At 45.9% G+C, this 14,624-nt stretch overlaps 1 protein-coding gene across 5 annotated transcripts in view; it reads left to right on the forward strand.

Annotated features, from left to right (window-relative positions):
- The window catches only part of USO1 (USO1 vesicle transport factor), a 37,050-nt gene extending 30,067 nt beyond the window's left edge, over window positions 1-6,983 (forward strand). For all 5 annotated transcript variants that reach the window (XM_075709844.1, XM_075709846.1, XM_075709843.1 and 2 more), the window contains 6 exons: window positions 609-772; window positions 1,311-1,400; window positions 2,187-2,273; window positions 3,907-4,005; window positions 4,479-4,694; window positions 6,538-6,983. In XM_075709844.1, the coding sequence (XP_075565959.1) occupies window positions 609-772; window positions 1,311-1,400; window positions 2,187-2,273; window positions 3,907-4,005; window positions 4,479-4,694; window positions 6,538-6,615 (734 nt within the window). In that variant the 3' untranslated portion in view covers window positions 6,616-6,983. The remainder of the gene's footprint in view (window positions 1-608; window positions 773-1,310; window positions 1,401-2,186; window positions 2,274-3,906; window positions 4,006-4,478; window positions 4,695-6,537) is intronic.
- Window positions 6,984-14,624: the final 7,641 nt, after the last annotated feature.

Here is a 14,624-nt window from a genome sequence, read left to right on the forward strand (position 1 = left end):
CTCCTTAAGTGAGACCAAAACCCTTGTTGCCTGTTCTGACTTAGAACGTGAAAACATGGGCCATGGTGTGTGCTGAAGGTTGGGCCTGTGAATGCAAGCATGAATTAGGGAAGAACTGTGGTATGTCAGATGTGCAAGATGAGGCCTATTACTGTCACGAGAGAGATTGCTAACTCAATGCTTAAATCAGGACAGTATGTTAAAGTTATTCCAAGGTCAAGATCCCTGATAAGCTGGGTATGACATGGTTTAAAAAAGTAGTTCTGCCTTCACGATTATTTACGATGAAAAATATGTAAGGAAACAATTGTTGTTCCTCGATAGAATGATTTGTCTCTGAACTTACTTCGGATGAACTCTGAAGGACTGAAGCTGCGTGCAGGTGCAGCCACAAATACATACTAGAAGGAATGGTAAATTAGAGCTCTTTATTCAGCTTTTGGTAGAGAATTCTTACATACTCTGATTTGGTTCTTGAGTTAGAATGGCTTGTGTTGCCCTGCGGGGCGGGAGGAGGACGGGCAATAAATGCTTCCGTTGGTGTGTCTGGAGCTAACTTCAAAATGACGTTTGAGTTGGTGACCTTTGTTATAAACTCTGTCCTTTAGGAAAGGACACTCAGCATCACAATTCCCACAGTGATACATTTCAGATGAATGGCGTTCAGATGGAAGAAGTGAGCAAATTGAAAGAGGAGTTGGAAGAATGGAAAAACAAGCATGAACAACTGCAAGGGCAGTTAAGGGAAAGGGATTCTGTGACTGAAAAATTGGTAAGTGCTAACTGTCTCAGCAGAAATTGATGCAGCTTCCCATTCCTGTTTTCAAATGCAATTTGCCTTAACCTGTGTAAGTCCTCATTATGATGGCAGTCAAACAATCATAACTGATTGCACGCTGATAACAGAAAATATGGTGGGAGATGGCTTGATGAGTGCGTTTTCCGCTTTGCGCTGTTCCCAAAATGCTAGGCGTCTCCTAGGAGCTTAGTGGGGGTAATGCCTCAGACATGTTTACGGTGGCCTGTGTTTGGTGGCATGCGTGTCAAAATGCAGGATGACACGTGCTTTTTCTATTTTGTGCATGTCTTTTGCATTTGAATTGTTGAAAGGTGCTTTTGTATCTACCCTAGGAGACCACCCAGCTGCTCTCGTTTAATCGGTGAGCTTTATGAAGTGTGTTTCTTAGCCTGTTTGCACCTTCTTTGCTGGGAACTTTGATAGTGCAAGCGTGCAGTTTTGCTTTCTGTTCTGACAACATGACTCTTTAGTCTATCTAGGCCTATGGCTAATTTTCCTGTTGCTATTACAGAAGTCTTCACAGTTGGAAATGGGAACGACAGAGCAGTCTTCACAGACCAGCAAATCCGGAGGCCTGGAGCACAATCATGAACTACAGAAGGTGAAGCTGTGGTATTTCAGCAAAGCTGCAGTGGACAGGGGTACCTCGGGATGGGAAGGGAGCTTTGTCAAACTTCAGGGAGGAGCATCGCTTCTGGAGCGTGTTGATGGTTTTCAATGGTGTACCTTTATGTGATGATGGTACTAATCTTGGAGCATCAAGATTATGCATCCAAAAATGAATCACTTGTTTTTGCTAAGCAGGTTTAAGCCAGCACAGGATGCTTCAACTGACTCTTCAGACTTGCAAAATCTATCTGTTTATCCATTGCAAAATGTATCTTTAAATGTTGATATGAAAGCTTCCGGGTATTAGACATACAGCATAGAGTAAGTGTTTAAATATCTGCAGATTCATGAATTTAAGGTAGCTGTTGCTCAAAAAGTACCTAGCAGATTAGAGAACTAGTAATGCCTAGATTGACAAGTCTTAATGGGTTTCTACACCAAGAATGGTAACGCGTGGAGGATGCTAACGGGATCGCTAGCAGTGTGAAACCCCTTTATAAACATGACTGAGGCTCGGACAGGTGCCTCGGTTGGGCGTTCCACAGAAAAGAGTTCCGAAGAGCAGGGTGGGAAGCGGTGCACGTTGCTGACTAGTTATGTCTTCTAGAGAAAAGGTTGCTGTGTTCTCACCGAGAGAGATGCAGCTCTCCTCACATGTATGTTAGTATGAAGCACTTAGTCTGGTAGTGTTTAACTTCAGAAAAATTTAATGTGCATAACTTAAGACCTTGCTTTATCAAATGAACTTAAAAGTATGTTTTGCCTTTGTTTCCCATAGGAATTAGAAATGCTCAGAAGTCAGATACAACTACAGTCTGCAGAAATCTCTAAGCTTCAGATGGAGAATCAAAAGCTACAAGTAATGGTACCAGTGAACAAGTTCCTTATTTTCTCTTTGGGGACAAATTCTCGAGGACTTTGCTTTCCTGCTTATGCTGTCTGTAGCTATTGTCCTAAACCAAGCTTGTTTTAAGAATACACATCAGCAAGCGATTCCAACAGTGTTTTAAAAGTAGTAACGTGTTGCCTAGACAAACCCTTCATGAGCAAAGAGGGGACTTGCTCATCTGGGAGCTAGTGCTCCATGAGGCCATTGGTCCTTGGTTTTTTTTAAACAAAGGAATACCAGCTATTCAGTGTTTTAAGCTTAAACCCTAGTCAAAGGAAGTAGTCACTTGTGAGACTTAAATGCATAGTATCATGTACATCAGAGGGATCGTTATTCTTACTAACAGTTGAGGATACTAATTTGAAGGTTGACATACAGCAGAATGGCAAATGGTAGGTACACCTGTCTCTGTAGACCTCCAAATGCTTCAGAGCTTTTTTTAGCTGTGTACTGAAAAGATGAGGCAATAAATCCTTACAGAATAGTTAAATAAATGCGACTGTGTTCTCAAACCTAGCTAATGGCATTAGAAAGTGAATGTTGAACTAGAGACCTTAAACCAAGAGTTGCATGAAAATGTTATAGATGTTTCCACAGCAGAGCTAACAGATAAAGCTGCTGGAGCATGGGCTACACGAACAATTGAAATGATGAAGATACGTGATGTTTGGTGCTCGAGCAGAACAACGGTAGCTCCTGTGTGCTCTGTTTGACAACTCTGCTATAATGGAAGGAGGGCAGCTGGTCTGTGGTAGCTGGACTCGCTTAAACTCTTGCTTCTGGCTCGTTTGTTCTGACTTGTGCACCAAATGCTATTTTCGGTATTGCAAGAAAGAGGACTTCTGCGGGGAAAAATATCAATGTTTAATTGAATGTACAGATTATCTGAGAGAGGAAGGCTTTTAAGACTTTGGCTGTCAAGAGTCTCAGCTGCTCTGATCTAAGATGCCATTGCACATGTGTTGGCCACATGTGCTGGTGAGGCAGAGGCATGTTCAAGTGCTCCGTGCTGCCACCAGTTGTCAGACCACCTCGCTGCCATCCTACAGACTGCCTGCCTTTCCTAGAGCTCTGGCTTAAAATTGCTATCACTGGAGAAGCAATTATTTTGAATTCATGCCCTGTTGCAGTTTTAGCTTAGACAGCTGCCACATTTTGGAAATAGTAACTTTGGATAGGGCTGGCTGAGACTAAACTATTGCTGTTTTTAACAGTCGTGTACAGGGATTCAGATAGTTAGCAGAATTAAAAAAAAAAAAGCTTTGGCACTTCAGAAGCATCTGAGTGAAGGCTGGTGGCCTGTAATAGACAGGGTCTGCCTAGAAAAAAACCTCGTGGTCTCTTTAGAATGCAACTTCTGTGAAATAAGGGTTGCACCTTGTGTTCCCCTTCTTGTGTGCACGTGCATATGTGTTTTATTGAGATCCCAGGAAGCACAGATCTGTTTCCTGATGCCTTGCAGAGCACAGTGTATACAACTACCACACCTTGGCTATGCTGTAAAAAGAAAATGTGCTTTTAAATTCTACAGCTGACTGTGTAATGTCTTGGCTTGCTGTCTTTTTATGTGAGGCATTCAGTGCTCTGATACTGAATTTCTTGTCCACAGAATGCAACAGCAGATCCTGTGTTAGGAGACAGCGGTGCAACAGCAGCAAACAACTCTGAACTGGAGGGACGACTTCAGCAAGAAATAAAAGAATTGAAGGTTAGTAGTGGGTGAACATGGAACCAAGTCACTGAACACTCAGCCTTCAGTTTGGATGACTCCTACAATAGCTTGTAGGCTTTGGGTGGAAGTGGTTTGTTTCCTCAGCATCTTAAGTGTTTCAGGCTACGTAGGGGAAGGTAGATGCATCTCCTCCTCGCGTTTTCACTTGGCAATGTAGGCCTTGTCTGCCTTCAGAGCCTTCTAAGGACAGTCTAGGAAATAGCTTTACTGTGACATGGACAATCCAGTTTGGCTGGGAAGAAGGTAGCCATGGTAAGACTTCTATCCACCTTACTTCTGGTTGGTAATAAGGGGGGTTTGGGTAAGGAAGTGTGTGGGAGCAAGGCCACAGGGCCCTTGGTGGGCTTGGACCTGTTACAGGTACCGTATGGAATGTGTTGTAGGAAATGAGGCTTCAGCTGTTCCTATGCTTACGGTGTAACTTGGTGTGGGATTTTTCCTATTGCCAGAGTGAAGTGAAAGCCCTTTCCGAGGAAAAAGAATCACTAAAACGGCACCTGGATTCATCCAGTAGTACAGTTGCTATCTTGCAAGATGAGAAAAGTAAACTTCAGCAAGAAGTCGCAGAATCAAAGAAAGAACAGGATGATCTTCTGGTGCTTTTGGCTGACCAGGATCAGAAACTATCCGCGCTGAAGGTCAAATTGAAGGATCTTGGTGTACCGGTAAGCAAAACAATGGGTTAAGTGAGTTCTCCGGTCCCAGGCAGGTCTGAGCAGTCTGGGTATGGCAATACGTGATCCCGCAGGCCTGGTGAGGCATCTTTTTCTATAAATAGAGGGCTGTTGAATCTACCAGAGTTGCTTTCTGAACTTATATTGGCAGCCACCAATAAAAGATGACGACTGCCTCTTGACAGTAGTGTTCAGCTTAGGGACATGGAGAGGCACCTGCCAAGCTTATGTGAGGACAACTACTTGTCACGTATCTGTCTGGAATGATACCTGACCGTGTGCCTGGCTGAGCTGCAGCCTAGCCTGGCTGCCAACTAGAAAGCAAATGATGGCCGTGTTACGATTCTATTACCAGTGGAATGATCCCTTGTAAGTGATAACTAGAAAGCTGTAGGCTGCATCATTAGCAGCACTGCAAACAGTCAGGGCAGCTTCTGGAAGGCTCGTCTTCTGGGCAGTTTTTTTCAAGAATCCTTGTGACTTGCAGCTGGACGTGTGGCTGTAAGGTGGACAGAACTAGCTGTTGTGCTGCAGTTCTTGTGGCTGAACACCAGGCCAGGGCCTGGGTTTCCTAGCGGGACGCAAGCATTCTGTTGTTCATACAGTCCTCCTTAAAGGAAGGATTATGTTTTGGTAGTTAAGTCATCTGGTTTAGCTTCAGCTGCAGGAACAGGGTTTTAAAGAGTCTGCGGTGGACAGAGGCATTATTTTGGTAGGCATCCTGGCTTGTATCAGGAATGGTGTGGCCAGCAGGAGCAGGGAGGTGATTGTGCCCCTGTACTCGGCGCTGGTGAGGTCGCACCTGGAATGCTGTGTCCAGTTTTGGGCCCCTCAGCACAAGAAGGACATTGGGGTGCTGGAGCGTGTCCAGAGAAGGGCAACAAGGCTGGGGAAGGGTCTGGAGCACAGGGCTGGTGGGGAGCGGCTGAGGGAGCTGGGGGTGTTCAGCCTGGAGAAGAGGAGGCTGAGAGGAGACCTGATTGCTCTCTACAACTGCCTGACAGGAGGGGGCAGGGAGGGGGGTGTTGGTCTCTTCTCCCAAGTAGTTAGCGATAGGACGAGAGGAAATGGGCTCAAGCTGCGCCAGGGGAGGTTTAGGTTGGATATTAGGAAAAATTTCTTCATGGAAAGGGTGGTCAAGCATTGGAACAGGCTGCCCAGAGAGGTGGGGGAGTCCCCATCCCTGGAAGTGTTCAGAAAACGGGTAGATGTGGTAGTCTGCGACATGGTTCAGTCTGGTCTACCCTTGATTGGTTTAGTGTGGACTTGGTAGTGTAGGTTAATGGTTGGGCTGGATGATCTTAAAGGGCTTTTCCAACCTAAACGATTCTATGATTCTATGATTTGTATTGAAAAGTATTTGTAGCCAGTGAAGATGCTCTAAGTGTAGCCAAGGAATCTTTGAGTCTGACTTTCAAATGACTTAAATAGGGAGAAGGTACCCCGGAAGACATTGGTAGCTTGACTCGTGCCATTGCAAAGCACTGCACAGACATGTTTTCCTCCTCAGCCTACCTGGTGGAGAGCGTGGGGTTTAGTTCACGCATCTGTAAGGGGAACTGAATCGCATCTGCAATTGCGGACTCAAATGGACGGGGCAGAACTGATGGTGCTGAACGCAGGCTGTTGCTCCCAGCACTCAGCCATCCTTAGCAGAGAAGTTAAAAACTGTGTGATGTTACAAGATGACAGCTGCCTTGATTAAGTGCTCATTGATACAGCATGATAATTTTAGCTTAGCTTTAAGCTTATTTTAAGTCCCTCAGCATTTATCTTGCGGGTTGGATCAGAGTAAGGAATGTTACTGCTCACAACAGGTCTTTCTTAATTTCAGGTTGAAGATGAAGATGATATCGAATCTGGAGATCAAGGTGATGAAGATGAGGACGGGGATGAAGAGGAGCAAGACTAGAATGCTTTTGTGTGTTACCATTGAAACTAGATTGCATTGTTATTGGGGGAAAAAACATTATTATTGGTATACAAAGCAAAGCACCTGCTTGGAGAAGCAGGTGGGAAAATGGCAAGCGTGGGACTAGTTATAAGTTGCTGAAGTGTTTGAAAACCCTTCGTACTAGGTAAAGCAAACAAAAATCACTGTTTAAGTTCTACATGAGTACCCAAATTGTAATTGTTTAGAAGTTGCTTCAGACACTGTTTAAAGCATGGAGATGACAATGTTGCTGCCTCAGTTCATTGTCATTGACAGAAGTTCTGTGCATTTGTCCATGGTTTTAACCTTCTGGAACTCTTAATTAAATACAGAAGTATTTGGTTTAACATCTGTGAGATGGAATCATTGCCCCTGCCTGCAGCATGGAGCTTCAGCGTAATTCATGGCTTCCCTTAAAGAGCAGCGGTGAGGTGGAAGGGGTGGGGTGGCTGCGGCGTGTGGCGGCCGCTCTGCCGGCGTGGTGGGCTGGTTCTCTAGGTGCAGATGGACCTGCACGGCGTCGAGTGCCTTGACACCTGATATGGCTGCAGTTGGAACCTCCCGGGGGAGCCGCAATGCTATGCTAGTAACGTGGGAGAGGTTGCACGGAAACCTACGCAAGAAAGGGAGTGTTTTTTAGAAGAATCTCTATGGAAAAACAAAGACCAATACACTCTTTCTAAAAATCTAATGTGCTACTGAGTCAGCATAAAAATAAGTAAAAATCTTGTTGACTGCTTCGGTAAGGAAATGGAAACTACTATGATTTATATAACTTATTGGCTCCTGACGAGTGAATAAAAGATTAAAATTTTAAAAGAAAAAACTGAAAACAGTAAATGCATCCATTTCATTTTTTGGTAATAAAAATAGGTTTGTCCACTTAGTACTCATTCATTTAATTATCTTGTCCTGTTTTAATAAAAGATATTTGAATACACATGTAAAATTGTCTAAAACCAGTCTAGGGTGGCAAATGAAAGGAATAATATACTGCATACTGGGGCTTTCATTGCATGAGTATAAAAGGCTGCTTGTTCAGTTTTTGCATTTTTCAAAAACATAGACTTCAGTAGCTGCTTAACTTCCTTAGATCTTTTTTAAAATAAAAAATCATTCCTTAATAAAATGATAATTTGAGGAAGACCAGGAAAGAAGGACTTTTTCCATGCCAACTCATACACTCACTGTGTGTTAAAAACAAAATTGTTGAAAGGAGTAGTTTATTTCAACTCCACTCTTGCACTTATCGTGGGGCAGATGTGTTTGGAATTGGGGGAGAAAACAGCAAGGATGAAAAGCAATGCTAGAACAGGAGCAGAAATACTGTGTAACAGGGGGCAGCGCTTGCTTCCTTACAACAAGGCCTGGTTCTTCAGTGTGACTTGCTTTCTGCTGACCATTGCACAGCAGCAAGGAGCAAGCGGCTCCCAGGTGTTGTCTGTCCACCTTATTTTTCTATGCAAAATGTAAGAAGGAGGACAAAAGCATGCAGGCCCCAGAAAGCTATCCTAGATGGCTTCGTCATGCCTACTTATGCAGTAAGAGTTGCAGACAGATTTATTGATAAGAGGACTCTGATTCTGAGATAGCATGTTCTCTTTTTTTCTTTTAAAAAGGCAGTTGATGCACTAACTACAACAAATAAAAAAGCCACCAGAGAAGGCCTGAAGTGCTCTTGCTGCTGCTTTAGTGATGTGAATAAGTTCTAAAACGAAAATCAGCTTTGCCGATTGCAAATCCTCAAGGCAAACACATTGCATGAATTGAGCCCAGCTAGACAAGTCTGTCTTCCTAGTATGACTGTACTCTCTTGACATGACACAGAAGGAAGACACTTCGTTGCTACTCTTTAATTGGAAGATGGTACAGTAGTGGTGTTAACAGCTAACAGGTCTTGATCCCCCCACCACCCAGTGCAAGGGGGGTAAGAAAAGGGTATTTGCTTTGCCAAGGGTATTTTGGAGCTCTGCTGTCAAACTGGATGGAGTGATGGAGAGATGGCTTTCCAAGTTAGGAGGGAGAATAATAAAAAGTAGTGTTATGTAATGCTCAAGCTTTCTGTGTTGGGACTTAGTACAAAGCAGGTGAAAGGGTATGCTACCATCCTTGCTCACAGACACTGCAGCTGCAAGAGGGGATTATTACAAATAGCTGAGAATTTAAGTACCCAGCTCCCCCTGTGTGCATGGCTATAGGCTGGTATTTCTTAGCCCTTGAAAATTCTCTTTGTAACTAGGGTCCTCCTTCAGGCACAATGCAATGGGAGGCTTTTAAGCATGGTGCATGTAATCTGTTAAAGAAAAAAAGGAATTTAAATCTGTACTTTATTGTATGGGTTTTACATAATTATCTAAATCATTTTAGTTGTCAGGTCTTCTAGTGCTCATGTTAGGATAGGCTTGCCTAAATTGACTTTTGTCATCAGGATGTCTTTTGTAAGCTTTAAACTAAACTACTTCCAAATGTCGGAAGCCGTGTGTGCCTTTCAGTTTCTCCTTTCCATGTATTTAAGCATTAGATATTTCTGGTCTCGTTTACTGCTGTAGTCGCTTGCTACCAGATGCTGACTCTCATGACCTGATGCAAGCCCTACTCACTGTTTGCACTGGACTTTATTCCAGTGTGGTTGGAACATACATTTAGATTAGCTGGGAATCAGAGTGGCGATGGAGCTGTCCTGCTAGTTTCACTGTCTCTTACATAAATGGTGCTGATAAGAATGGGAGTGAGATTTTTGCTCCAACCCAGAGCCTAACTTGGGGGTTCTTAGGGCTCCAGTTGGGCTTGCTAGGCAACTAAGTGTACCCATGTGCCATTATGAATGGCACTTTAATAGAGAAGTGGAAAGGAAGGGCATGCTTACCTTTTTTTAAGGAGTTTAAATTTGCACTGAGTGATTCAGTCACCAGTGTTATCCCCTGAAAAAATGGGAACTCCTTTGTGCATGTCTTGAGAAATCAATTTTGCAAAAGCCTTTTTTTATGAACCCTGGTAGAGGTGACAGCTTCAGTACCCCAGTGTCCTGTGAGCGCTGGCATTGCCGTTTGCTGCTGTCAGCAGTACCACCCCCAGGGAGCTGGTGACAGCCCTACCCTACTTAGACAAGGCAGACCTACTTATTTATATCTGCTTGAACTTCCTCCCTCATCACCGTCAGCTGTGCTGCGAAGCAGTGCTTGTCTTTAGAAGTGTTGGATCCTTCAGTAGAGAGCGAAGGTGGCAAGGGAGAAGGAGCAGTGTCAGAAAGCCTCGTGGCTTTGTCACGCGTGGAAAGCCAGGGAATCCGATGCAGTCTGTAGAGCTGGACCAGCACAGAAATCTGCTCTTCCCTCTCCATGTCCCACTAGGTGATCTCTGACCCTGCAAGCTCTTTGTCTATTCTACGCACCTTTTACGTTGCCCCAGATGTTTTTACTTTACTGTCTTCTGGGTGCTGTGCTGCGAGGTCTCTGAAAATGCTGTGGGCAGAAAGAAATGGATATTTCTGTAAGTTGTTCCTCAATATGCGATCATGTCCTAGGAGGCGAGCGTGCCTCTCGAGGAGAGGGAAGGGGAATAGAGAAAGGAAGGTAGGAAAAAATAAACAAACCTTTTCCGTATGCTGATGAGACGGAATCACCTGAAAAATAAGCATGAACACAGACTCAGTATGTGAAAGCACAAGGCACGTGATTGATGGTCTGGCCTGATCTTGCTCAGGAGCTCTTAATCTGGCAACCTTACCTGGACATCAGTGCCGCTCCTGAAAGATGGTATGCTGCAACATTTTTTTGTTGCCATTCTCTGCAGTGTTATGCTTGGGAAGTTCTCCCTTTTGGATGCAACTTCAAAATGTTTGAAATTGCAAAAAATGAAGGAAGAGATAAGTAGGTGGGGTAGGAAGTTCAGGTAACAGACAAACTGGTTACAAACAGGTTTTAAAGAAGTCTGTTCAAAGCGCTTTTCCCAGGTAGAAAACCTGTTTTGTTAATTATTTTATTGCACCATCCTAGTGGTGTATCTTCCTGCTGGTAGCAGACGTGTCTGGATTATAACTGTACTATTGTCAGATAGGTTGCCTTTGCCCAGGAGGTATTCACTTGACTGTGCATTCTTGGCTGTGTCATGAAAATTAGATTTATTCTTAATTCTTTGGAATCTTTTCTTGTCCCATCGTGATTGGGACATCGTGAATGCGCGGTGTTTTTCCTTACTCTGCACAGCGTTTGGATCCTTTCCACATAGTCTCTTTGTCAAAGCAAGCAACTGATGATAGCGAGGAGGTGAATAGATCACAGATCTCTAGCTTGCTGGTTGCACATACCGACATTGATACAGATACAGGGGCCAAGAGGGGCTAGGCTGCAGAGAGCACCAGGAGTGAAGGGCAAAAGGAAGTAATTCTGATTATTGTATGCTAACAGTAGAACGCCATAACGCACCTGGAGTCCAGAGCTGGTGCTTACGCGCCACGTCCAGACCAGGCAGTGTGTGTCCCTTCATATACACCCTTTCAGCACAAAGGAGTTCAGGAAAGGTCCAGAGCTGCCTGGTCTGAACATGGGAAGTCTTTGTAATTTCTCTGACATGGCTGCTACACCATTTTCTGCATCAGTTGTTTGCCAAGTACGGACTTCAGGGAAGCAAAAGCAGCCTTACCTGTGTTACGCAGCCTCTGCCTGCAGCTGGGCTTCTGCGAGCTCAGGTTGCCAAAGCCTCTTCGTTTGTATGAAGTTCTTCCTAGAAAATAAAATTAAAACAAAGTGTTCAGCAGTGCATACAGGCTTAAGAGATCTTTTTTTTTGTAAATACTGTATTAGAAAGACCGTCTCCCTTTCTTTAAACTATAGGAATAAGGGAAAGTTTGCATGGGAAGAGATCGGAGACTGATTGAGGGGGGAAATCGGTTGCCGAGCAATGAAATCCCCGGCCTGCATGGTGCTCAGGTTTTGGGTGTCCGTGAAACACGGCTGCTCACTAAAGCCCTTGGGCCAGCTCCCGGTGCGGTCAGCCTTTGGCAGCGTGAGCAGGACTTAATGCTGCCAAACGCGACAGCTCTAGGGATGGCTGGGGTGCCCCCGTACCACCTGCAGCGTCGCCCTCCCTTCCATCAAGAGGATTTTTAACCATTCTGCACTCCCTCAGCCACCTTGCTCGCTGAACCCATCCGTCCCACGAGAAAGGTTTGCCATTGTCCCACGGGGTGTTCCTCCCTCAGCCCCCAAGGGACGCTGGAGGAGACCCAGGACCTTTTCTCCTGTTCCTCCTGAGTGCCCAAGTCTTCGCTGAACAGCATCTCTGCTTTAAATAAAGAGCTGACTGGGTTACCCCAGCCTCGTGCATTCATGAGCAAAAGGACAGCAGCTGCGAAACGACAACTGGCATCAAACAAGAGCAAAGTCCCTGTGGTTGGCCGAGTTGTGCGCTTTTCTTCTGTAGCACAACTCCGTTGTGAAAGAAACACATTTTTTATTTGCTCACTATCCCTCTCAGTTGCAATTTAAGGTGGGACGCTGTCATACTACTTATTTCTCTCTGTTACACCATTTGGCACGTTTCTACATCACCCCTCCTACCCGCATGGTACCGCTGTGTGCGTGCACGTGCGGTCTGTATGGAACAGCCTCGTCGGTGACCCTTCGCAGAAATGGGCGTTGGGAAGTGGCATCTACAGCTCGAGACCCCACCAGGAGAGATGTTGTAGCTCACCTGGCGTGCTGAGCCAACTAAATGGATTTTTGAGAAACCGCAGGCCCTCTCTGCAGAGGGAAGTGGTGAATCTATGTCACTAGATAGGTAGTTGCAGCACTTACAAACTGCTCTCTGCTAATTTTACGGCCCTGGTGTGAAGACCGTAGGTTTTTCCATACATATCCAACTCCTTTGCTCCATGAAGCAAGTGCTGAACATGACATTTATTTGAAATGACTTTTGAGACACAAGAAATGGGTCTGGACAAGCGTGTGATCACTTCCTACCACTACTTATATAAGAAACCAATAACCTTATGACACTGTTCTTGATAAAGGACATCCTACTGGGAGCAAACTGTGATGCAACGGACTCGGATCCTGAGGCTAATATGAAGGTCAGGCCAAGGCTGAAAAATACCATTGGTGCATAGTGTTGCGCCTTGAAGCTGAAAATTTCACTGCTGGGCAAAGAGGGGACAGTCAGCGGTCATTAAGGGTTGCTCGCAGGTAGCATGTGTTTCACAAGAAGCAGAATAATAAATCACAAGGCAGACAGCCTGCTTGATTGGAGGGAGATACTAGTGCCGGTCAAGAAGAGCCACTGCTCTGCAGGCTGGTGCCTTTACGCACAGGCAGATCCTTGAGAAAGCACGTGCTCTGGGGTTAGCGTTACAGAGGGGCCTCAGACTGACCCCCGTGAGAGCAAGCGACAGATGAGCTCAGCACCAAGAAAAATGAATTAGCCCCCATCGTCGGTGAGACCTGAGGCGCAGGACAGCTGGGACTCCCCCCCACCATGTCAGCAGATGCAGCCGTTGCAGCCAGATCACTATCATCTCCTTCCTGACCCGGGGTGTTGAGGCTACGTGACAGACTGGGTGAGAGAGGTGCTTCCCAGCTCACGGGGCTGACACCGAGCACACAGGTCGCAAAATCAGGCCGCGCTACAGGAATGACCAATTTCTGTTGCTGCGTCTCCATTTAGGCAAGGGAAGACTGCTCTAGCTTTTCTGCAAGTGCCTGGCTGTGCCTGGAAGCATCACCAAGAAAACCAGTGGGCAGTATGGAGATGTGCCGGGCTCTGCAGTCTCTTCCCTCATCTAAGACGGTCAGCACGGGAGGACCACGCCCCACGCCCAGAGCGAGAAGGCTCTCACCTAAGTTTCACCACCAGCGAGGGGTTCCTAGAGCTTCCCTGATGGATGCGGAGTTGTCTGGTGCAGCCAGGGCTTTTGGCAGGGCAGGGATTTCTAAACACCCTGTCTTACACCAAGGAGCCACGTGGTGAGCCCAAGGAAGGCAAAAGTTCTGCATCCACAACGGGAAACCAGCTTGCCCTTTGGCTTCTTGGCTCTCCGTTTGGGCCATGCTGGGGCCAAAGACAGAGCTGGTGCGTACGCGCTTCTCAGTCGTGCTGGCCCCAGATTTCCAGCAGAGCAGGAGCCAACTTGCGAACGCACACAAGTCTAAGGAGAAGTTTGCTGGCACTTGCATGACTCTAAATTTACTTTTCGAACTCCCAATCACCTGCTCCTCCCCTGCAGACAGATTTGCTGCCTGTGTCTGAACGTATTTCCAGGGATGTTACCTGAAAGACCTTTCTTATTCATCCTGTACCTGACTTACCCAAGTTTTAGCCTGTCCTGTCTATTCATACCTCCTTTTTCAGAACAAAGTGCTGAGTGGAGCAACGGGTCTGCGCAGCTGCTATTTGCAGCTTCAGACACGAAATAGGTGCTGTAGGTAGGATCGCTGCTGCCTCGGTGGAGGAAGGGCCAAGCTGCTGCATGCTCACATCGCTAATTCTACAGGCTCCCTCTGTGCTGTGTACTTACACCAGTCACTCCATGATGGATTTGGACATTTCACTGGGTAAAGAGCTTAGCTCCCAGATACACATATGGTCCAAAAACAAAGGAGAAATGGGGCTTCCCCACTAATTAGGGGATTCCTGAGACATGTACTGGTTTAAGCTATCAGTAGAAGCCTTCCCGCACCTTCTTTGGCAACAGATTCTCACTGCTGAACACTCACAACGAGATTCGGTCTAAACTGAGACCAAAGTCCAGCCAAATGTTGTCTTCCTGTCATCTCCCACGACATAAGCAAGTTGGGTGCAGCACAAAGTCGCAAGCTGTGTCTCCACCTGCCCTCCTGGGGGACCCCAGACTCTGATCTGCATGCTTTCGACCCCCAAAATGATGATGCAAGGGACAGTGGGTTTGCTGCAGGCTGCGTTCTTCTCCCGGTGGCTCGGGAGGGCGTGCGTGTGGCTGGGAGGGAGAAAGCTGCTGAGGTAATTAGTTAGACCTT

The sequence above is a fragment of the Pelecanus crispus genome, chromosome 4 (assembly GCF_030463565.1).
Source record: "Pelecanus crispus isolate bPelCri1 chromosome 4, bPelCri1.pri, whole genome shotgun sequence".
NCBI lineage: Eukaryota > Metazoa > Chordata > Aves > Pelecaniformes > Pelecanidae > Pelecanus > Pelecanus crispus.